At 34.7% G+C, this 22,722-nt stretch overlaps 1 protein-coding gene across 3 annotated transcripts in view; it reads right to left on the bottom strand.

The window, feature by feature from the left end:
- LOC128219886 (uncharacterized) overlaps positions 1-20,031 on the bottom strand; it is a 32,683-nt gene extending 12,652 nt beyond the window's left edge. The window contains exons 1-2 of one of the 3 annotated variants that reach the window (XM_052928028.1): positions 19,841-20,031; positions 7,400-8,230 (exon numbers count right to left, since the gene is read on the bottom strand). In XM_052928028.1, coding sequence (XP_052783988.1) covers positions 7,400-8,077 — 678 coding nt within the window. In that variant the 5' untranslated portion in view covers positions 8,078-8,230; positions 19,841-20,031. Of the gene's footprint in view, positions 1-2,138; positions 3,099-7,399; positions 8,231-19,604; positions 19,747-19,840 lie in introns of those variants that run through there. The other 2 variants (XM_052928029.1, XM_052928030.1) reach the window with 2 other exon arrangements.
- Between the last annotated feature and the right edge of the window lie 2,691 nt (positions 20,032-22,722).

The raw sequence follows: 22,722 nt of genomic DNA, 5'->3' as shown, positions 1-22,722 counted from the left end.
ATAATCTGGTAAGACATAGGGGTTATTATTTATTGGGTGGCCTATATCGTTTAATCAGGTAACACATAGGGGCTATTATTTATTGGGTGGCCTATATCGTATAATCAGGTAACACATAGGGGCTATTATTTATTGAGTGGCCTTTATCGTATAATCAGGTAACACATAGGGTTATTCTTTATTTGGTGATGATGTAAATGGATACGGATCCAGGCCTTATATCACCCAAATACTCAAATCTCAATCTAAGCCCACTTTACCACATAAACGCCTAGTCCTACATGACGTTTTACTATGTTAAAATTGTATTTTCTCATAAAATCATAGACGTCATTAGGCTTACGTTTCTGGAAAAAAAATAAATAAGCCATTATAGCTATTTTTGATTTATTATGTTTTATTATCACTTATCATAATCCGGATTCAATCTTATGATCCTTATGATTTAAAGCTGCACCCTCGCAGATTGCTCGTTTTGACAACTGAACCAAAGTTTGCGTAAATGTCTGAACTCGTGAAATGTGACTGCTGATAAAAGATGACATCGCAGTTTTTAATATTTACGTTCGAAAATTGATGCTTTATGGCTAAAAACGTTACTAACGATATAATTTTTTTTTAATTTTCGGCATTTCTCTAAACAATTGAAATCTGTAATATTGAGAGTTATCTTTAACTGAACAAAACTGATTTTTTTGGTCAAAACGGTCAATGTCGAAACGGTTAGTTTGTGAAAGTGCAGCTTTTATTTTATTTCAATGTTTTGTCTAGTTGACACATTTAGCCAATGGGTCTACAGAATGCATGCTATCAATTCTACCTAGATAATAAGTCATTACTGTTTGTGAATCTTTAATGGAATTCAAGCTTAACCAACACTTAGGCCTTTAAAATACACTTGGTTCTGGTTACCAAACTCTACCTAAGAAATAGGCGCCGACCCCACCGTTTTTATAGTCAACCTGGTAAACAAAAAGTTGTTTAAGTGTGTGTTTCAATATATAGTTAAAAGCATTATACAGGATATTTCTTTTCCACAATTCTCCATGAGACAATAACGTTCTTGCATATAGCCTGATATTTTTTTTTTAAAAGCCTACCTAACCTACCAGTTTTTGAAAAGGATGCAACCCTAACCAAACCATTTTCTTTGGCCTTAATATTTGGCATGGAATTAACAGTGGCGAGCTGTGACGCTTCAGGGAAAGAGTTCCACATAATAATAACAAAACGGTTTAATTGGCGCCCAATATTGAGGCTTGGTATTACAAATGATATACGACTCCCCCTTGTTTAATTCACCTAAAACAATCTCATTTTGCTTCACGTACATACCAATACAACCTCTTTATGCACCAGTCAATTGCAGCCGCCCCCCCCCCCAGGTCCGGTGAATAGCGGGGAGTTTGACTTTCGGTCAAGCCAATCCCGGGTAAAATCCCCGCCCTGCGGGGACACACTGCAGGTAAAATCCCCGCCAAATGCCCTCGCACTCCCGTGACATCCTAGGCTAGGCCCATTTCACGCTATATTTAGCGCAGAGACAAATTCAACCGCTCTCACTCGGCACTGCGGGGCCACCTGAAGGTTAAAGCACAGCCCATTTCCTCCGCTATCCCCGGTATACCCCCGGACCTGGAGAGGGTGGGGTTATAATTTACTGGTGCATTAAACGCAAGCCGTCATGTTTTCAGGTAAAGTTACATACATCAAGAAGTTAAATATATATCCAGTATAAAAGGCATATAATAATTATACGGCTATACCCTAAGCAGAGGTATTGAAAAAGTGTCTAATAGTATCTTTTTATAAATCTTTATTACATATTTATTAATGCATTTATTTGCTCACTAATGTATGCAAAGCAGTTATCGTCGTATAATTCAGAACAAGTGTCTTTTTTTCCCGAGGCGAAACTCGTACTGTATCTATTACATAAATTAAAAGGTTTCTCAATAAACGAGTGAGTTAAAAGTTTACTTATATCGTTGAGAAAGTTTCGCTTACGACCACATTTTAAGAGTTTACAATAAAGCGTTTGAACGAATTGCGAAATAGCACTTGCTTCGATATAGCTCAGCAAACACATACACAGGTCATAGATTATGGAATATCTATCAGTTAAGGTATCGACTTACATGTTTACTTGAGTTCTCAACATAGCTAGAATATTGCTGATAAAGTTGTTGACCCGTTTGATCCAAGTTGTTCACATTAAAACTCCCGTTTACATTTACGAAGTTTATTGCATCAGTTGAGGAAGTGAAATTTCGAACCACCACGTTGTCGGCAAGTATCGTATCATCTTCTTCCTCGTCTGACAAGTACCCGGAATCGTCGCGTTGATAGGTTCTTGTATATGTACCCTCTGACTGTTTGTTTTTGTACAATTCCGTATCCATGTCTTTTGTTTTAAAGAGGTTTTCATCTTCGCTCTCAGAATATTCTGAATTACTGCTAAGGTCTGACAAGTTTTTATTGTCATTTGTATTGATTTCATCCGTAAAATACAGCGTGTCAGTGTAAACAGTTTTCTTTAAACATTTTGGATTTCTGGACAAAAAACGATGTCTTTTAGCGTTAGCATCTATGACGCACAAATCCCCATCTTGGAGTATTATTGGTGACCTTGACCTCTTCATTTTTAAAGATCCTTTATAAGTGTACACGTACCTGTTTATATGTATACATTAAACATGTCCCTCATCATTTTTCACGCTATACAGAACACTCCGCACCTTGTACGATTCATAAAATTAGATTTTCAATATCCTTTACGAACATTTTTAACATACCCGTTTAAATCTATATGGTTAAGCAACTCAGTTTAATAAACATAATATATCACTATCGAACGCATTGTTTAATTCACAAATTATCTATATGTTATCATAACCATTCCATTTCCAATCTGTTCAAACGTGCTTATGAACCTTACATCAAAATGTTTATCTAACACGAAGATAAATAACTCATTAACATGGCAGAGAACAATGGTTTAAAACAGATATCAAAGTTTAAACAACTCCATAACTTCAAGTGTACGTCAAGATATGAATGAATGAGCTATAAGCAAGGTGAACATGAGGCTTTGACCCAGTTCACATTTTCTGAAAATCGCTTTTCAGATTTTCTGAATGTCAAGCCCAGTATTGGCGAATCGGGTGAAGAATGTTCGATTCTTTGCAATCGAACTCTTTTTGTCAGTATGCATTGCACAATTAATTTAAAGGGACTTGTCGACATGTTATTTAAAGCTAGCAAAGAATTTCTTTTTAAACTTGAAATAGAGTTATTTTACTTCCTAGTAAATATACACTGAACAGAAACTGGCAGAAGCACAAACCCAATATGATTCGATTTTCCATTGCATTACTTATGCTTTTCGATTAAATATACTGTAGCATTGTTCATTTTATACAAATACTTCCAATAGATATATTTTAAATTTTGGGTAATGTTTTAACATTGAATCAAACAAATTCTTCCTTTTTTAACACAATTATTTTTATCAATATTTAACCCTAATCAAACGTGAACAATTCCCTTTAAAATGGCAGAATGTAAATTGCTATAATTGCTAATGCACGTTTCTTCTCTCAATACACCCAAAGGCAATTAACAAACTAATATTTCCTAGCATATGTACAACCTTGATTTTTGAAAACTTACTCATAATACTACAAGGAAACTACAAGGATATACCCATTAGTCACTAAGTATTAAACGCACACGGTTAAAAGCATATTACAGGCGCGTAGCTAGGACCACTAAGGGATTACGCAGATCGATTACGGACAGTTTATTAATCCCTTCATCCCCCCCCCAACCCCCATCCCCGGTTTTTATTTCAAATCCGGGGTTTTGGTATTAGACAAAAACTTCGACCTGACAAAATTTCATTACGCAACTGCGTATTTGCGTACAGTTAGCTACGCGCCTGCATGATAACCAACCGAAGCACCTCGGAAACAACATTGGATCTATGCAGGTGCATTAATTAAAGTAGTTCGTAAAATTTATAATAAAATATTAATTAATTGTAGTGTTTTAAGATGTAATTTGTATAACTTTGTTCGAATATCTCCCCGGAGAAGTGTATTATTGCATATATAATTCAGATTTCTATGAGTAAAGTTACTTAGGCTTGACTGGTCAACTTAAGTTTCCACGCGATCCACTTGCGGCGTAGTTAAATGTAAAGAGTGGCGTAGCCACGAGTGAAATATTCACTTTTGGTGATCAAGAGGTGAAATATATTGCCATCTTACACTGCAAATTTTCTTTTCCTTTTTTATTATAAATATGCTTAAAACTGGAATAAAAAGTCACTTAATAACACTTTTTACGCATTTTTTTACGCGCACGTAACGTCATTTCGGCGATGACGAAGTTGAAGTTGTGCCCAAGGCCTGTGCGCGTTGACGTTTGATTTGGAGCACCGGCGTCCTCCCCCAACCCTTTTATTGTCCAAGATTAATTTTTATGTCAATATCGGCAAAAAGGGTAATAAAAATCATTCAACATGCACAATTACTGACGAAATATTGTCAAAATTTTCCTGAATGAGTACCCCTAAACACCCCTGCCAACATATTAAACCGATTAAATATCTGAGGGAGAGGCGAATGTCAAAGGGGTGTGCCCCTAAGTTACGCCCCCTCTTGTGTCAATTCCTGGACCCGCCCCTGTAACTATTACTTATATAAGTTTGGCCTAGTTCAAAGACACGATACACCCAGTTTAACTCCCTTTGTGTAAGTTTATTTTAGAAGCATTTATCAAGTCGTTATAAAATTTTCCTGTTCTTTCGTCCATTTTTTATTTTTTTGTTATAATACCAAAGCTCAATTTAAATTTAACCATTACAATTTCCATATTTCCATTTTGTATTCCATTCTAGTTTCATTTTCGCACTGACATGTCATATTGCAGTATAATTGGTAATTTGAGTGTGCCATGATGTATTTCATGTCACAAGGAATACGAATGTGTTTAAAGGGACTTGCTCATGTTTGGTAAAATCACGGACCTGGTTTATAGGTCCGGGGTAAAATGCGCTCTTTCATGACGAAATAAATCATGTTTTAAAACTAAGATACTGGAAATACTGACAGCGGGAACTCTTCAACTAAAGTTGATATATGGTAAAAAAATTGTCTTTTATCTCCTGTCTCAATTTCTCGAAACTTCTTGAGTCCCATTTAACAGGATAAAGCTAAGCTTATTATGTTTTTTTTCCAAATATTTTCATAATATTACCTTCTTTAAGTTTTTATGTTATACTTTTGATTATAAGTATCTTCCATGGCCGAGAGTGTAAGATAGGTTCATTCCGACCCGAGCGTAGGGTGTTTTGCGGAAACGAGGTTTACCGAGTTTCCGCAAAACACCCTGCGCGAGGGTCGGGATGAACCTATTTTACACGAGCGGCTATGGTAGATGCTTTTTCTCCCACCTCAGTTAAACAAAATTAAGTAAAAATGTATTTTTTTGCCGGAACTCTTTTGTACTTTGTGAAAATAATTGCGTACAGATATGCAATAATTCGTGGTTGTCATGGATATTCGCGCAGTGATTCAGAGTATGTAAATGGTCTGATCGGTCTTTAAATAGTTCTTAGAAGAGTGAAGCATTATTTCTTGAAAGGTGCGTGAAATCTGTTTTCTGGTGACATTTGAAGCGAGAAATAATTAACTCGGGTTCTAAATATTGCCACAAGACAAGGTTTCCATGATGCGCTACAGACGACAGTCTTCAACAAGGGAGGTAATTACAATGTGGTAACCATCAAAAGAAGTTCCATACGGGCATTTTATCTTCGCCCGTGGGCAAGATAAGAATTTCTAGCATGGTTAAATTAATGGATCTACTTATCTGAGGTGGGAGAAAGGAATTATCTTGACAATAACAATTAACCATTTTTCATTCATCAAACTTCAATTTAAGTATGTATTTCAGCTAATTGAAATAAGCTACTTCAGCCTTAGGCCTAAAAAATAATTGTTTGGTTAGGGTTACATCCTTTTCAAAAATAGGTAGGGTAGGTAGGCTTTTTTTATTAGGCTTTATATAAGAATACCATTTTCATCATTGGAGAATGAAAGTTATTTTCTGTAAAAGCATTTAAGGTTTAAACTTCATATTGAAAAGCAATAAAAAAAACGAATTTTTTTTTTTTTTTTTTTCATTATTTTTTTAAACTGACTATAAAAACGGTAGGGTCGGCGCCTATTCCGTAGGTACCCGAACAAAATGTATTTTTTTAGGCCTTAGCGTTAGTAACGTTTTACAATAAAAGGTTTAAAGCTGCACTCTCACAGATTGAACGTTTTGACACCTTTTGTATTTTTTGTCCTGGAAAGACAAAATTTATACGAATATGCATGAAAACCAGTGATATTAGACTGCTGACAAAACATCAGATCGCAGATTTTCATATTAAAGTAAAAAAAATGATATTTTATGCATTTTCTAAAACCGTTAGTAACGCTTTTTGTCATAAAACATTATTTTTCAAGCGGAATTATAAATATCTGCGATCTGATCAGCAGTCCGAAAAGACTGGTTTTTAGATAAAAACGTAAAAATTGGCTCATTCCAAGACAAAAATAAAAAAAAGTTGTCAAACGGTAAATTTGTGAGAGTGCAGCTTTAAGGATTTACGCACATGTCACGTGTTTCTGAACCGGCGTGGGTTTGCTTCCCGCTAAAAACATTTTTTTTATAATTTAATTATACATTTTTTTTCAGTTTCAATATCAGAGTAAAATAATTATAATATAAGTCTTTTCTGATGCAGAACCGTGAAAAACATTTTGGTCCAAGAACATGAGCGAGTGTCTTTAAGTTAATAAACAAACTTGAAGCTCAAAAAAATCAGTTTGCCAGTAATTACTACCAGATATTCTTTCAAAACCACATTTAGAATGGAATTGGTAAAATATATTTTTACGACATAATAAAAATTATACACATATAATGACGGTGGAAGAAAATGTGAAAAATAATATTTAATTATAAAGTTTCCTTGAAGTGATATATCTAGCTCTCAATGTGTCATTCTGTTTCAAAATTAAGAATTTTCTAAAACAGAAGTATTACTTCGTCATATCATGTTTCGTAAAGTATCAAAGCTGCACTCTCACAGATTGACCGTTCTGTCTTTTTTATTTTTTGTCATAAAATCATTTAAATTTTGCGTTAATGTCAACATAAACTTTTGAACGTAGATATTAAAACCTGCGATCTGATCTTTTATCAGCATTTTGTATCAATCGTTTCCAGAAATTTACTTAAAAATTGGCTCATTCCTAGACAAAAACTAAGATAAAAGTTGACAAAACGGTCAATCTGTGAGAGAGCAGCTTTAAGAAAAAAAAAAAGTAATATGTCTTACCCTAAACAACCAATATTGTTTTTGCGAACATACGGCATGGTCTGTGAAATCCTCCGGTACCTTCTTTGGTCTGGAAACATATTCAATTCGACAGTCTTGAGTTGTGAGTGTATCCATTTCGGTGCTAAAACATCTGTTTTCATCTGCGCTTTCTGTTCTATCCATCGAAAAGTTTGTGTCTAATTGTCCTTGAACTGTATCTTGTTGCACTATCTTCGTGTGCACAGATTCCGTTTCACCTTGAAGTGTAGTTGTCTGCTCAGTGTTTGTAGGAATACTTGGTAATTGATCCATTGATGTGTCTTCACCTCCCGAATTCCGATTCTTTTCAATGTCTTTGTCTTCATAAATACCAGTTTCAACATGAGAAATGCTATTGCCAGTCGCAGTTTTTATCCCAATCTGAGCATTTCCAGTACTCGTTGAACATGTTTCTCTCGCATTTATAATCGCAGATGAAGCTGACTGTCCTCCACTCTTTTCCTCCGACGTTTCTCCATTTTTCCTTTCTTTATCATGCTTTGAACAACTGCTTGTCCCTACTTTTCCATTTCTGGGAGACGGGGATTGTCTATTTTCTTCCAAAGAGCTTGATTCAGTAATCGGAACACGGTATCTCGACGTTTCGAGTGTAAACCCGAAACCAGCGGGCAGGGAGGTTCTCGCAAGTTCCGCCATGCCTGACCGGTCGTTTCTCGGTATTCTTCGTTCCTCGGTATTCTTTTTTCCTCTGTATTCTTTTTTCCTCGGTATTTTTCGTTCTCCGGTATTCTTCGTTCCTCGGTATTCTCCGTACCCCGCTATGCCTCTCTTTCGCACTTATGTATACCACTGCAATGAGAATACTGACGATTATATAGGAGATGTTAGCGGTTTTTAAGAGGGATAACATACCGGAAATTAAATCTATAGGGGATGGAACGCTGTAAGCTTTGAAAGAAATTCATTTCAAACAATGCCATTTTTTTGTGGGAGCGGTTTTTAACTGGTTGACACGGTTTAACTTCCGCACACGAATGCTTCAATCTCTTACTTTTGCTGAATAAGGAAATTTTTAAACCAATGAACCTGCCTGCCTACAGAAACCAGATTCGAAACTGAGATAAAAAATTAAATTTACAATTGTTAAAAGAGGGACTCAGCCAATACGTTTTTGGTTAATTCTCCAATTTTGTAATTTTTCTATAATTGCTATGCTTTGTTCTTTTAAATAATTAAATAATTGAATACACTAAGCATGTTTCGTCATTTATTATATACCAATCATAAGTCCGCACGCAAAAAAAAGGTTGTCCCACGTATTCCATTCAAGAACAATACGTCCGTGTTCCTTTCTTGTGACGTCACGTTATAAAACTATCATTGGGCGATGTTACAATGACGTCATAAAACAAAAACAGTGCGTATTCAAAATGGTATTTATTATGAATTTGAAATAATGTGTCTTTTATGTGATTTATAACCAGTACTATATGTAACAAAACGGGTTGTTAGTGCTGCGTTTTGCAATATTATTATTTCTTTTGTATGTAGCAAATAGATACAGTGTGGGTAAACCACGTAATAAATTACGTCATAAATGCTATGCCGGAAGGCAATTATTTGCTTAAATTGAACACTTTAATATAGATAATTAAACTTCACTATATATTATCTATTTCAAATGAAACATAGCGCAGTCTACGCAGCTAACATAGCCCCGCCTTCGGTCTTTTACTTAAGTTTGATTGGGAGTTTAGTTTCTTAAAACACCCCAACAAACCTTTTTACAAACCGCCTGATGAATTGAGCAGTGTCAAAACATTATTTTGGAAACGTGCTTGTCGAAGTGTTTGAGGAAACTAATCACCTTATCAAACTCCGATAGTAAAACGAAGTCGGGGTTCTTTGAGTGGCATAGACTGCTCTTTGATTGATTTAAAATGGTGAAGAAAAAGAAAAGTTATCTTTGTTTTAAGTCATCATTCGAAACAAAATGTTCCTTCTGACGTAACATTTATGACGTAATTTATCACGTGGTATACACACACTGGATAATGTCGATCGGATGACCAAAAACAAGCTCCTTTAATGCCTAACTAGTTTGCGCATACAAATGCAACACATATCACACGGACAAGTCCAGTAGCCAACAATATACCAAAACAAAATAAAGTCTTGTTTATTGATACTAAAAAAACCCAACTCGAATACTTCTATAAGATGAAAAAAATAAAAAGTTATGAACTCAGTTTACAATTAAAAACAACTTTTGCTTAAAGCTTTTTGCACTCTCACAGATTTACCTTTTTTACAACTTTTTTTTATTTTTTGCCTTGGAATGAGCAAATTTGTGCGTAAATATCTGCAAACCAGTGATAAAAGACTGCTGACAGAAGATCAGATCGCAGATTTTTATATTTCTGTCCGAAATTTAATGTTTGATGGCTAAAAGCTTACTAACGGTTTAAGAAAATGCCTAAAACATCATTTTTTGAACTTAGATATAACAATCTGCGATTCAATTTTTTGTCAGCTGTCTTATATGACTTCTTTACATGCATTTTTTCATAAATTGGCTCTTTCCAAGACAAAGAATTAAAAAAGAGTTGTCAAACCGTTCAATCTGTAAGATTGCAGCTTTAATACCTTAACTATATAATATGTGTTTGATAATATGTATATGAATTATATTATTACATACATAAGAGACATAAGATACCCCTGCGTTCAAAGTGAAAACACAAAGAAAGAAAAAAGTAGATGTGAGATCAGAAGCCTTATTGGTGGGTTAAAATTATTGGTTTGTTTGATGCGTAACAATAGAGGATTGCTTGCAGTGGGCGCAGAAGAACAATTTAGGCCAGCAAATGGTTTGGTCAGGGTTACATCCTTTTTTTTAAAGTACGGCAGGAATGCTTTTTAATTTTCTTTTTTTTTATCAGGCTCCAAGGCGGTACCTAACAATCCTTGATGAACACACGTTGTTTTTATATAGTATATATGCGCTGTGTTGTATGTGGACTTTTGTGCTGTTGTTCCATGTTTCTTGTTTGTGATGTGTTTTTTTTTTGTGTTCTATGTCTTTAGCGTTAACCCTGTGCCATTAAACTGGGTTTATGTTTAAACTTTTGGCTACTAAGCTTGTGTCTGTAGTTTTTTTAACATAAATATTTATAATAACGTTATTTTCATCATTGGAGAATGGTTTTAAAGAAATATTCTGAATGCAGCCTTAAAGGTTTAAACTACATATTAAAACACACTTAAAAATATTATTTATTTTTAGTATGTTTGTTTTATTTGTCCCAACTGACTATAAACGGTAGGGTAATTCGCTTTATTCGTAGGTAGGATCGGGTAACCCGAACCAAAAGGATTTTTAAGGCCTAACTGAACTCTATCAGCATTCAAAGGGGGTCACAACACAGGAAAACAAATGAGGAAGAGAATCTAGCCCAGTTTTGCCAATCCCAAATACAACTATTTAACATTGTCTAGCAAAACAGGTCAATGATGCCGTTTGTATTTAAGACAAACGAGCAAGCCCTTCCTCGTTTTTGAACCCAACCCTCGTCCCCGTCAATAACTGGAATAATGGTTCAATGGTTAATGAGTATGCACCAGTAAATTTTAACCACGGCCAATAAAGCAAGATGTACATGTCAGAATGCAAAATGAAAATGTCTGAAAGCAAAATATACAAGTCAGAGTACAAGATGTAACCAAGTTCAAGTATCTTTTCATATGAAACTTAAATTTATAGCTTGTTGCACTTGAAAACATTACTTGAGATTATTCTTAAACCCTTATCACACGATGTATTTGAACTTGTAACAACTTATTAGATAGACCAATTGAAATCATACTGCAGACGAATTATGACTTGTTGAACGTGTCTGCTGATGTTGTATAATTCTTGAATAATCAGTGTGTGTATACCACGTGATAAATTGCGTCATAAATGCTACGTCGGAAGGCAATATTTTGCTTCGATTGAAGACTTAAAACGATGATAACTTTTCATTTTCTTTACCATTTTAAATGAAACATAGCACAGTCTATGCCGCTTACGGAGCCCCGCCTTCGGTCTTTTACCAAATTTTGATTGAGAGTTTAGTTTCTTATAACACTTCGACAAACCTTTTTACGATTGACGGAGCACTGCCAAAACATTGTTTTGGAAACAGGTTTGTCGAAGTGTTTGATGAAACTTATCACCTTATCAAACTCCGGTTATAAAATAAAGGTTGGGCTCTTTAAGCGGCATAGACTGGCCTTTGTTTCATTTAAAATGGTGTAGTAAGTGAAAAGTTATCTTTGCATTAAGTCTTTATTTTAAGCAAAATGTTGCCTGCCGACGTAGCATACATGACGTAATTTATGACGTGGTATGCACACACAGATAATAATGCTATTTAGTTTCATAGCTGCATATAGCTTTATTTTGAATTGCCTTTTTATTTACAGGTCAAAATATAGCTCGATACAATTTTTTGTATCAATCCCTGTATTTAAGTAAAAACTATCATCTTGAATAGACTTCATAAAATGGTGCCAATACAAATATAAGAGCAGTAAGACTATCTTGGTTTGATTAGAAAACATTTGATAAATCAACGAGCTGTTACAGTACGACATTGTGCATACTTTTGTTTAGGGCCAGCCACAGTGCTAAAGTGGATAGGGAATGCCAAAAGTTAAAGCGTTTCAAAAGTTTATGTTACATTTAGTTTTGAGAAACAATATACATTATCTGTGGCATGTTTTAGGGTAGTTAGGTGTTGATCAAAATTTGCGAAAGAAGATTTTATCAGATTTTGGATAAAAAAGCATTTACATTTTTCTCGCAAAAGTCTATCGACATTAAAACTTTGTTTTTGTGTCAAACTGCACCAGACTACCACAATCAACCATGTCTGGTTGGTTCTTGATTATACATTTTCAAATAAGAAATATATTCAATAAATTAATGAAAAAATTGGAAAAAAATCATTTCCTAGTTACAAAAATCTTTCTTAAAATAGTTATAACCACAAGCCCTCATTACATTGTTGATTGGGAAGGACTGACAATATTGACACGAAAGCATTTTCATTTTGTGTTTTGACATTTCCAGAAAAATGTAAATGCTTTTTAATCTGATAAAATCTTCTTTTTTAAAAGTTGCTCAAATCCTTATTTCATCTACACATGTTGCAAAGGATATATGAATTATGTTTGCTAGAAATTGAACCTCAAAACTAAAAAAAAAAAAAAAAAAAAAACAATTTGGGTTTTGGTCCTTCGAACGACTTTTGCACTGTGGAAGGCCCTGAAGGTGATATAAATACTGAATTTCTAAAGAGTTTATTGGTAACATGATGTGTAAAACTTGCTTTCTTTTGTCATAAAAAAACCCTTTAAGTGTCTGAATAATCCCCGATCAAGGCAAACAGTATGATATAGCCTTATACAAAGCAGTTGTGATAAAAAACAACAACAACAACAACAACAACAACAGCAACAACAACAACAACAACAGCAACAACAACAACAACAACAACAACATACGTTTGATCTTTGACCTGCACACTTTGATCTTTGACTTAAACCTATATAATTTTTGTTCTTGCAAATGATGTCTTTCAACAATATTTAAGCTTGTTTTGAATATTGAACTCAACGTACATACTAAATACGGTTGAAACTCGCTATGTTGAACTGTGTTATCTCGATGTCCTGGTAACGTCGAACCTTTTTCGAATGTGGTGGGCTTAGTTAGACATATTTTGTATTTCGGATATATCGAATGTTCAACGACTTCGACATAGCGAATTTTGACTGTATTGACCAATTTATGCCTATGAATAGATTATTAATGTACCTGTTTGACATATGACCTTTATTTAAGGGCTTCTGGTGTGGGTACCAGCTTGAAAATTACACCCTTTTTTCAGAATTAAATTACGATGACAAATATATAAGATGTGATATGATATTATTTTTTTTCTGGTCTTGAGAGTCTGACTTTATGTTGTGTTTTACTTTCATTAGTGTTTTAAAACTGGGGTCCGTTCTATGATTTCGAAAAGTGCTGTATTCGCTAAGGGTTTCATTATCTTAGCAACCCACTAAATAAAAAATCCCCATTATATGACGAAATGGAAGATTGGCGTTTTTATGTCAGAGACGTTTTAAATCATTAAATGCGTTCCGATCGGTGTTCCCATAAGCCTTTAAAGTTGAACTCTCGCAGATTTATTGTTTCGACAGATTTCTTTTTTGGGGGCTTTGAACGAGCCAATTTTTGCATAAATATCTGCACACCAGTGATAAAAGACTGCTGACAAAAGATCAGATCGCAGATTTGCATATTTCCGTTCGAAAATCAATGTTTTATGGCTAAAAGCGTTACTAACGGTTTAAGAAGAAGGCATAAAACATAAATTTTTGAACTTAAATACATATAAATATGTGATTTAAATTTTATCAGCAGTCTTATATGACTGGTTTCCACGCATTTGCGCATACATTTACTCATTCCAGGACAAAAAATGCAGAAGTTGTCAAAACGTTCAATAAGTGCGAGTGCAGCTTTAACTATTATTTGAAGGGTCAAACACTATTAAATAAAATTCAAAGAAGTGATTTTATGTCAATGGCCCTGAGAATTCCACAAACCCATTAACAATATGTGACCAAGATCACACTACACTTGAATAAACCTACACCATTCTGAGTGGTTTGATTGTAAACACTAAACGTACTTTATACTCGAAAGTACAGTAATTAAAACAAGTGTTCCAAAGTGCACTCCTAATTCAAAGAATACGGAAATCGTGTTAATATCGTTAAAACTAGGTTATACCGCAAGTAAACATCTATTGTTTAACTGAATCAACATTATTTAGTATGATGAAGCCGGTATAAAGATTTTTTCAACGCCAATGAGATCAACATATTCCCTAGGCCGGGGTGCCTGACCCCAAATATCCTACCGGACAGCAATGAAGCCTATTTGGCAGAGGAGGCGTGGTTAACCAGGTTTATGAGGTCTGCTCTGGTCAGCAGTTTTGATTGTAAACATTCACATGGCTTGTGGTGTTATATCATTCAGGATAGAGTGGTACAGAAGAATTCATCCATTGGTTTCTCATTTGAGATTAGATAAATAAAGTTTCTTATACCATGACCAATACTCCTACGAATTGTGTTATAATAAGCCATTTAATAGTATATATCAACCCAGATAATGGATGTTTCCCACCATATGGCAGTTACAACCTCATACTATGATAGTAAACCTGTAGTAAACAGGAATTGAAAGTAAAATTCAGTTGGCTGTTAGAGGGTCATGAACTTTCAAGATATGTCAATCAACATTGCTGGGAAATTTGAATTTGTTTGACAGTTACAAAAAAAAATATTTGAAAGTTGTATTTATAACTGTTTTAGAGACTTGAAATTCACAAAATATGTTTATGATACATTAAATGAAACATCTTGCAAATTTAAGCTTTTTTTGTTCGTTAATTATTTGTATATTTGAAAAAATGTACTGGCAGTCTGTACTAGCAGACAGGTCTGTGAGGTCAAGTGAAGTGGCCATTTTTCTGACTGTCTGCCTTTTATACTATTCCCCTGGGGTGCGTTTCAATAAAGATTTTTATCGTAAGTTGAAATTATCTTAGTGTCATAGTTTCATTATTTTAATACATATTTGAGTGAACTGAACTCGAGTCAGCATTGAAAATGAACGCCAAATTGAGTAAATAAAAATAATTGATGTACAAATATTGTTAATCTTTATACAGGTCTAAGATAATTGGAGTTACGACTAAAATCCTTTATTGAAACGGCCAAAATTGATGTTTGTTATACATGTGTATGCAATGATTTTGAATAAGGGTGTCACGGTAAAGTGACACTCTTATTCAAAATCAATACATACACTTGTATAACAAACATAACTTTTGAGTGATAAACCTTTTACTACTTACTAAATAATGCACTTTGAGGAAATATCAATTACTGTGAGGGACAAGTGGGTTTCTCCAGACACTCAATATTTCCACACACAACACAAGACCGTACTCTCCCGCGACATCGTGCTATCAAGAGTCAGCAAAAGGTAAGTGCGAAAGACAAGATTCAATACTCACAACCTACACCATTAATATAAAAACACACACAAATAAGTTGTTATTGGTTGCGGACCGTGATAATGATTTGACACCAGTTTGCATCCAGCTTGTTGCTTAATGTTTTTAGCTATGTCGTAGACTTCAGAGCATCAAATACTTAAAACACAAGTGGCCGAAGAAGAAGTTGTGTTTGTTTACAGATTAATGACACACATGCAGTCAACAGTTGCATAAGTGGTCATTAAGAGTATGTTTCATGTAATGGGTAATTCCGGAGATAAGTGCTTTAAGGATATGTTTAACTATTTTTAATGCCATAGATAATAAGTTTGAATGTATTTTCGTAAAATGCATTTTCTGCTTATAGCGTGGAAACGTTTTTGGATCATCCGAATTTTCTGTAAATCATCCGATTTTTCTGTTAAACATATTGCCTGAAAGACATAATTACGAAAACGTGTGTAGTTTTAGTTGTAATTCATCAATACCGATGCTTCATTTCATAGTCTTTTGGCGTACGTGTAAAACATCACAACATTGATAACATGAAGTGGAAAGTTGGAAGTCCATTCGGAACTCATCGGCCATTTTTATCGAAAACAACCTCGGATGTATATGGACGGTTTACATACTCAGAAATTGGTATGTTTAAGTCCGCTGCAAGTAGATCGCATAATAATTTAATTTTGCAGTTAAACTTGATGACTCCACTCTTGGTAATCTTAATTATGTTTGCAATAATACACTTCACTGGCAATCACTTAGATCAACAAATACAAGCTAAACAACTGCAATTGATCAATGATATAATTCAATAATTTTACGAACTATTTCAACTGATAAACCGGCATACATCCGAGGTTATTTTCGATAAAAATGGCCGATGAGTTTCGAATATTTGAAGTCAACTCTAGCTCTAGCGTCTCCATAGTTGCTGTATTTGAACAAACGATCGAAGATTCTTTTTACGTTATCACACAATTGTAAATCAAAATCAATCCTTAAAGCTGCACTCTCACAGATTGAACGTTTTGACAACTTTTTTATTTATAGTCTTGGAACTAGCCATTTTTTTGCGAAAATCCATGGAAACCAGTTAAATAAGACTGCTGACAAAAAAATAATCGCTGATTTTTACATTTAAGTTCAAAAATTGATGGTTTAGGCCATAAAACATTCATTTTCGAACGGAAATATGAAAATCTACGATCTGATTTTTTTTTGTCAGCAATCTTATATCATTGGTCTGCAGATATATACGCAAAAACTTGCTCCTTCCAAGACAAAAAATAAAAAAGTTGTAAAAAATGTTAATCTGTGAGAGTGCAGATTTAAAGTGACTAGACACCAGATGGTCCCCAGTTTGGGAAACACAATACTTCCTCCAAACCAGTCTAAAATTGTCAATGCCAGCTAGTATGAGTCCGATAAAACATTATTCTACATTTTGTCATTAGCGACGTGATACATAAGCAACAGTGTGTGTATACCACGTGATAAATTACGTCATAACTGCTACATCATAAGAAAATATTTTGCTTAAAATGAAGACTTCAATTAAAGATCAACTTTTCCTTTACTACCATTTGTCACCATTTTAAATGAAACAAAGGGCAGTGTATGCCGTATAAAGAACCTCGCCTTCGTTTTATTACCAGAATTTGATAAGGTGATTAGTTTCATCGAAGTGTTTTAAGAAACTACACTCTCAATCAAACTCTGGTAAAAGATCGAAGGCGGGGCCCCGTAAGTGGCGTAGACTGCGTTATGTTTCATTTAAAATTGTGAAAAAATAGTGAAGTTATCTTTGTTTAAAGTCTTCATTCGAAGCAAAATATTGCCTTTCGACGTAGCATTTATGACGCAATTTATCACGTAATATACACACACTGAATAAGTAAATCAATGCGTTGTACACAATGATATCAACGTATGTAAGTTTTTGGACTTTTTTTTCTTTTTTTTATTGCAATAGTATTATCTTGTGTCTAGTCCCTTTAAGCCCACTAATCAGAAGGTCGACTCTTTGTTTTCGTTCGACTCGGCAAAAAAAATCTCCAACTACGGCAATAAGAAAGAGTTCCCTCCCTAAATTAATATTTAATTTACTCAAACTTGGTTAACTTAGATGTCTCGAAAGAGTTGTTTGCTCTGTAATCTTGTTGAAGGACTCCAAAGAAATGATGCTATGCGTAACACAGATTTATAAATTTACCATTATCAAATCTCTGAAATATAAGAATGGTTGAAGTTGACAAAGGTATTGCTTTTGTCAACTTAAAAGATATTTGATATGCTCAAGGATTGGTTTGATAGCTCTGTAACAGACACGATGGCTGATGTTTACAGTGGTCTTAAGAAATGCGATTGGTAAAAGGTTAAAATCGCATGATAAAAAAAAACAGTAAAAGGAACGTTTACTAGATATGAAACCAATTAAAACCAAGGTCAACACACGTTTGTACCCTGCTAAATGATATTAAACTAATCCATCATTGAAACAATGGACGCGATTTATGTTGCGTGTATACGGCAAGATTTATCATCGGGGGCAAATTTGCCCATATACATGCACGCAAACACCCACGGTGGAAGATTTACTCTCGGGGCAAATTTGTCCAAATACACGCAAATACCACCGGTGGAAGATTTACTCTCGGGGCAAATTTGTCCAAATACACGTAATACCACCGTTGGAAGAGTTACTCTCGGGGAAAAGTGTCCAAATACACGCAAATACCATCGGTGGAAGATTTACTCTCGGGGGAAATTGTCCTCAAGTCTGGAATTGAGGTAAATTTATCCCCGTGGGCATTTCATGTCATATAAACGTAGCAATTGATTGCCCCTGGGATATCTTAATTGCGGCAGGGTTTATCAATAAATAATTGACAAATAAAGCAATATAATAGATGGGAATTGTTTTAAGTACAACTTTATTTGTTCTGGCATCCTTTTTCACCACAGACTGTTTCTACAAAGGACCGAAAGGTTTGAAATACCATGTTTGTGTCTCATTTAACTAATTTGTTTTCGAGTTTGTCTATTTTGTCTTTCTTTGAGACTCATATGCTATCAAAATGGAGAGCTAGTGTTTTTTTTAAAGCTATCGCACTCTTATTTCAGCTGATATTATATGGAAGTTATCAACTTGAAACACTTTCATACAGGGTTTTAATCTTTTAAGAACGAAACAAACATGAATGCGTTCAGTTTAATAATCTTGCGACAGTTCGGCATTATCTGTTTTTAATTATTTTCCTGAAATTGCTGCAACATAATATTGCGATGAGGGGTATTAAATAATGATTTTGATATTTTCTAAGTAATATAAGCCTCTACATTATGTCTAATGCATTATTGAACAGAAACTATTGGCATTCTAATTAAACATATTCAATTTCCCCAATTGTGATATAAAAGCACCAGATACTCTATATGCATGTCTATCCATTACGGTGTATACGTGCATACTTTGACAAGAATACGCTCAATTAATGCCGCTGTATCTGCGTTGCTTATCAATTATCAATTATTACCTATAATTGTTACCTAATTTAATCTCTCTCTCTCTCTCTCTCTCTCTCTCTCTCTCTCTCTCTCTCTCTCTCTGTGTGTCTCTCTCTCTCTCTCTCTGTGTGTGTGTGTCTCTGTCTCTCCCTCTCTATTTATATAGAATCACATACTGTGTGTATTAGCTTTTAGTCATCAGAGCAGGATTTCAACCAATAGTCCGAATCACATTAAGAATGTTTACTAGTTTTATCGGGTGACAAAAATGTTAGATGGCCTTTTGCCACCAATGCATATTTCATTTCATATCCGTTCTTTGTATACTAGTAATTAATCTAAACAAAATTTACTGCATGACCGGAGTGTTTTGAGGAGTTAAATAATAGCAACGCACTCGGTTTAACATTCAACTTAATACACACAAGAGTATAGACAAATATAACAATCATGTTGATTGATACACATCTTAAGAGAAAAACAACGATCCTAACACTGCACAAACATTTTCCGAATGTGTTCAAGCATTTAATTAATTGCATTATCTTGCAAAACTTTCTTTTGTTAGATTATTAACTCGTAAAACTTACCTTAAACTTAAGAATTTCTTCCACTGATCTTTATGTATGTGGGAAAACCAAAGTATGTATATTTATAACAGCAAGGACGGAAGAATGTTAATTAATACAGTTTATAAGTTCGAATTAATGTGTTTTGTTTGACACTATGACTCTTTCTTGCCAAGTTGAAATAAGTCAATCTTTAAATCAACAGTTACAAGTTCTGAAAACATATAAAATCCTGATTTTTAACTATCAAAACTTACCCTAAACTAGCTGTCCTACTCCATGTTTACATGTGTGTACTGAAGGTTAAGGGCATGTGCTTTATGGGAAAATCCAATGAGTCATCAAATATATACTCTTTACGAAACAAACGTGTTACAAGAGTTGACAAGTGCATAGTAATTGTGTTCTGTTTCATATCATAACGAATAATTACTAAGGTTAAAATTAAATGAGTTAATCTTTTCATAAATACATATGGTATGCAGATGTATCGAAAAATAGGTTAAACTTTTATCGAAAACAACCTCGGATGTATGCCGGAACATACGTAGAAGTAGTTCGTATCATTAATTATAATTACATAAATGAATTGTAGTGTTTTGACGTGTATTTTGTATTACTTGGTTCAACATGATTCCCAGTTAAGTGTTTTATGGCAAAAATATTTAAGACTCCTCAGAGTAAAGTCATAATGTTAAACTGTTTAGTTGAAATTACTACGCGATCTACTTGCAGCGTAGTTAATTGTAAAAAAAATATTCTGACATGGAAAGCGTCTTCATACATCCGAGGTTGTTTTCGCTGGAAAGTGGCCGAGGTGTTCCGAATGGTTAAAATTACCCTGATATGAGATTAAATCAATATGAATCATTAATGTCAATATCTAAAATATTAAAAACATCATCACGTGTGTAAATCTCTTGGAATGTGTGGTTTTGTAAACACCATCACATGACTCCAGGTTGGGTAAACCGTGACGATTATCACATGAATCCAGGTTTGGTAAACGTCATGACATAAATCTATCTCTTGGTGTGTTGTTAAAGCTGCGTTCTCACAGATTGAACGCTTTGACAACTTTTATATTTTTTTTGTCTTGGAACTAGCCAAAATTTGCGAAAACCCATGGACACCAGTGATATAAGACTGCTGATAAAAAAGATCGCAAATTTGTATATATAAGTTCAAAAATTGATGTTTTAAGCATTTTTCTTAAACCGGTTTAAACCATAAAACATTAATTAACAAACGGAAATATGAAAATCTGCGATCTGATCTTTTTCCAGCAATCTTTCATCACTGGTTTGCAGATATTTAAGCAAAAAAGCTCTTTCCAAGACAAAACATAAAAAAAGGTAATTCTGTGAGAGTGCTATAACATGATCACAGGAATCCACATATTAACGCGAGTTCCTTGGTAAACAACATCCCATGAATCTGTATCTGTTGATGTGTAGTTTTGTAAACTCTACCAAATGGATCCACTCTTGGTGCGTGGTTTGGTGAACATCTTCATATTGATTCATTTCTTGGTGTTTTGTTGACGGAATGCCGTTAAGGCCATCGCCTATCAATGTGTTGATCTGAAACGCGATACTCGATACTACGATGTTGAAAACGTGAAATCACGAAACCACGATGGTGAAAACGCGACAGTTTGATGATGAAAACACGATAGTTTATAGCATTATCATCATCGTACTGTCGTATTATCGCGTTTTCATCATCGTACTGTCGCGTTTTCACCATCGTAATTTCTTGATTTTGCGTTTTCATCATCGTACTACCGGGTATCGCCTTTCAGATCAACACATTCACAGGCGATGGCCCTAATGGCATTCCGTAGTTGTTTGGTAAACACTCATCACATTAATGCAGGTTTGGCTTGTTGGTTGTTCAACACCGACATGAATAATCACACTTATCACTCTCTGGGTGTGTGTTTGGTAAAAATAATCACATGGATCCTACTCTTGGTGAGTCGGTAATTGGACGCCATTAAATGAATCCAAATCGTGGTATGTGATTACAATACAGGCGATTTCGAGTTCGTTGGATCAGAAGTTGTTGGTGATGTTTTTGGATGACAAGGGCATACAACAATGCACTGTGTTCGTGCCCTTTTCTATATGAGACAGATGCAGTGCAAGATAAACACTACTTCTACTTTTAAAAGTGATTATTTTCTCATAGACGTGGTCGCAATTGTGACCAAAGAAAGCACCCAAACGCGTTCGGTAACTCAAAACGGAATCATTGCAAAGCTTGATCGAGCACCCAATGACAATGTGTTGAACCCTCATCGGTACTGCGATCTTCAGGCCTAATACAAGTCTACCGTAAAGCCTCCTAATTTTTAATTAAGTTATTACTGTCTTGTACTAAGTCCGCGAGACGGTTAGCGAAAGTAAAACCTGTTCAAAGTGACATTAATAAAATACGGACATAGAACAGTTAAACCTTCACCCGTCAAACTGTAAACTTTAATGTGTTGGCAGGAGTTCGAGAATCACGACCATTCCTTTGGCGACGTGATGACCATACTTTCAAGCTTATGCGGTGTCAGTAGTAAAAGGGGGAGGGGGGCATGCATCGAATCCTCTGCTGATTCGTTCTTACCTTCCGATATGCTTTGGGTATCGATGTGATGCAAGAAACAATAACCGAAAGGACTTACGTTTACTCCTAGCAAGAGTTAATCCTCTTAGAAAGATATTCTTTTAAATGTAAAGTGTGTTTGAAAAAAAGAATGATTTGGTTCCCAGCATCGTAAAAGAAGCACAATGTGTGAGTGGATCACCAGATAGTATACAGCTCCAATTAAAGTTTAGTAGAGTTTAATTAACCTACCTAATAAGAGTCTAAGAAAATGGGTATCTTGGGACAACCTGCTATCGGCATAGTGAACTGATAGTACAGGTAACTGCTCTAAGCGTGAACGTTCGATGACTAAAGAGATAAAAAGAAGTGTAATTTGTCAAGTTTTGAGAAGAAAATGCTTCTCTCTCTATCTCCCCCTCCCTCCCTCCCTCCCTCCCTCCCTTCTCTCTCTCTCTCTCTCTCTCTCTCTCTCTCTCTCTGTGAATTGAGCTAGACCAAGACATGTGGTATTATAAATGTGACTGAAAGTCAAATATAC

This window comes from Mya arenaria, chromosome 15, assembly GCF_026914265.1.
Source record: "Mya arenaria isolate MELC-2E11 chromosome 15, ASM2691426v1".
Classification (NCBI taxonomy): domain Eukaryota; kingdom Metazoa; phylum Mollusca; class Bivalvia; order Myida; family Myidae; genus Mya; species Mya arenaria.
This window is presented reverse-complemented; position numbering and strand designations above follow the sequence as displayed.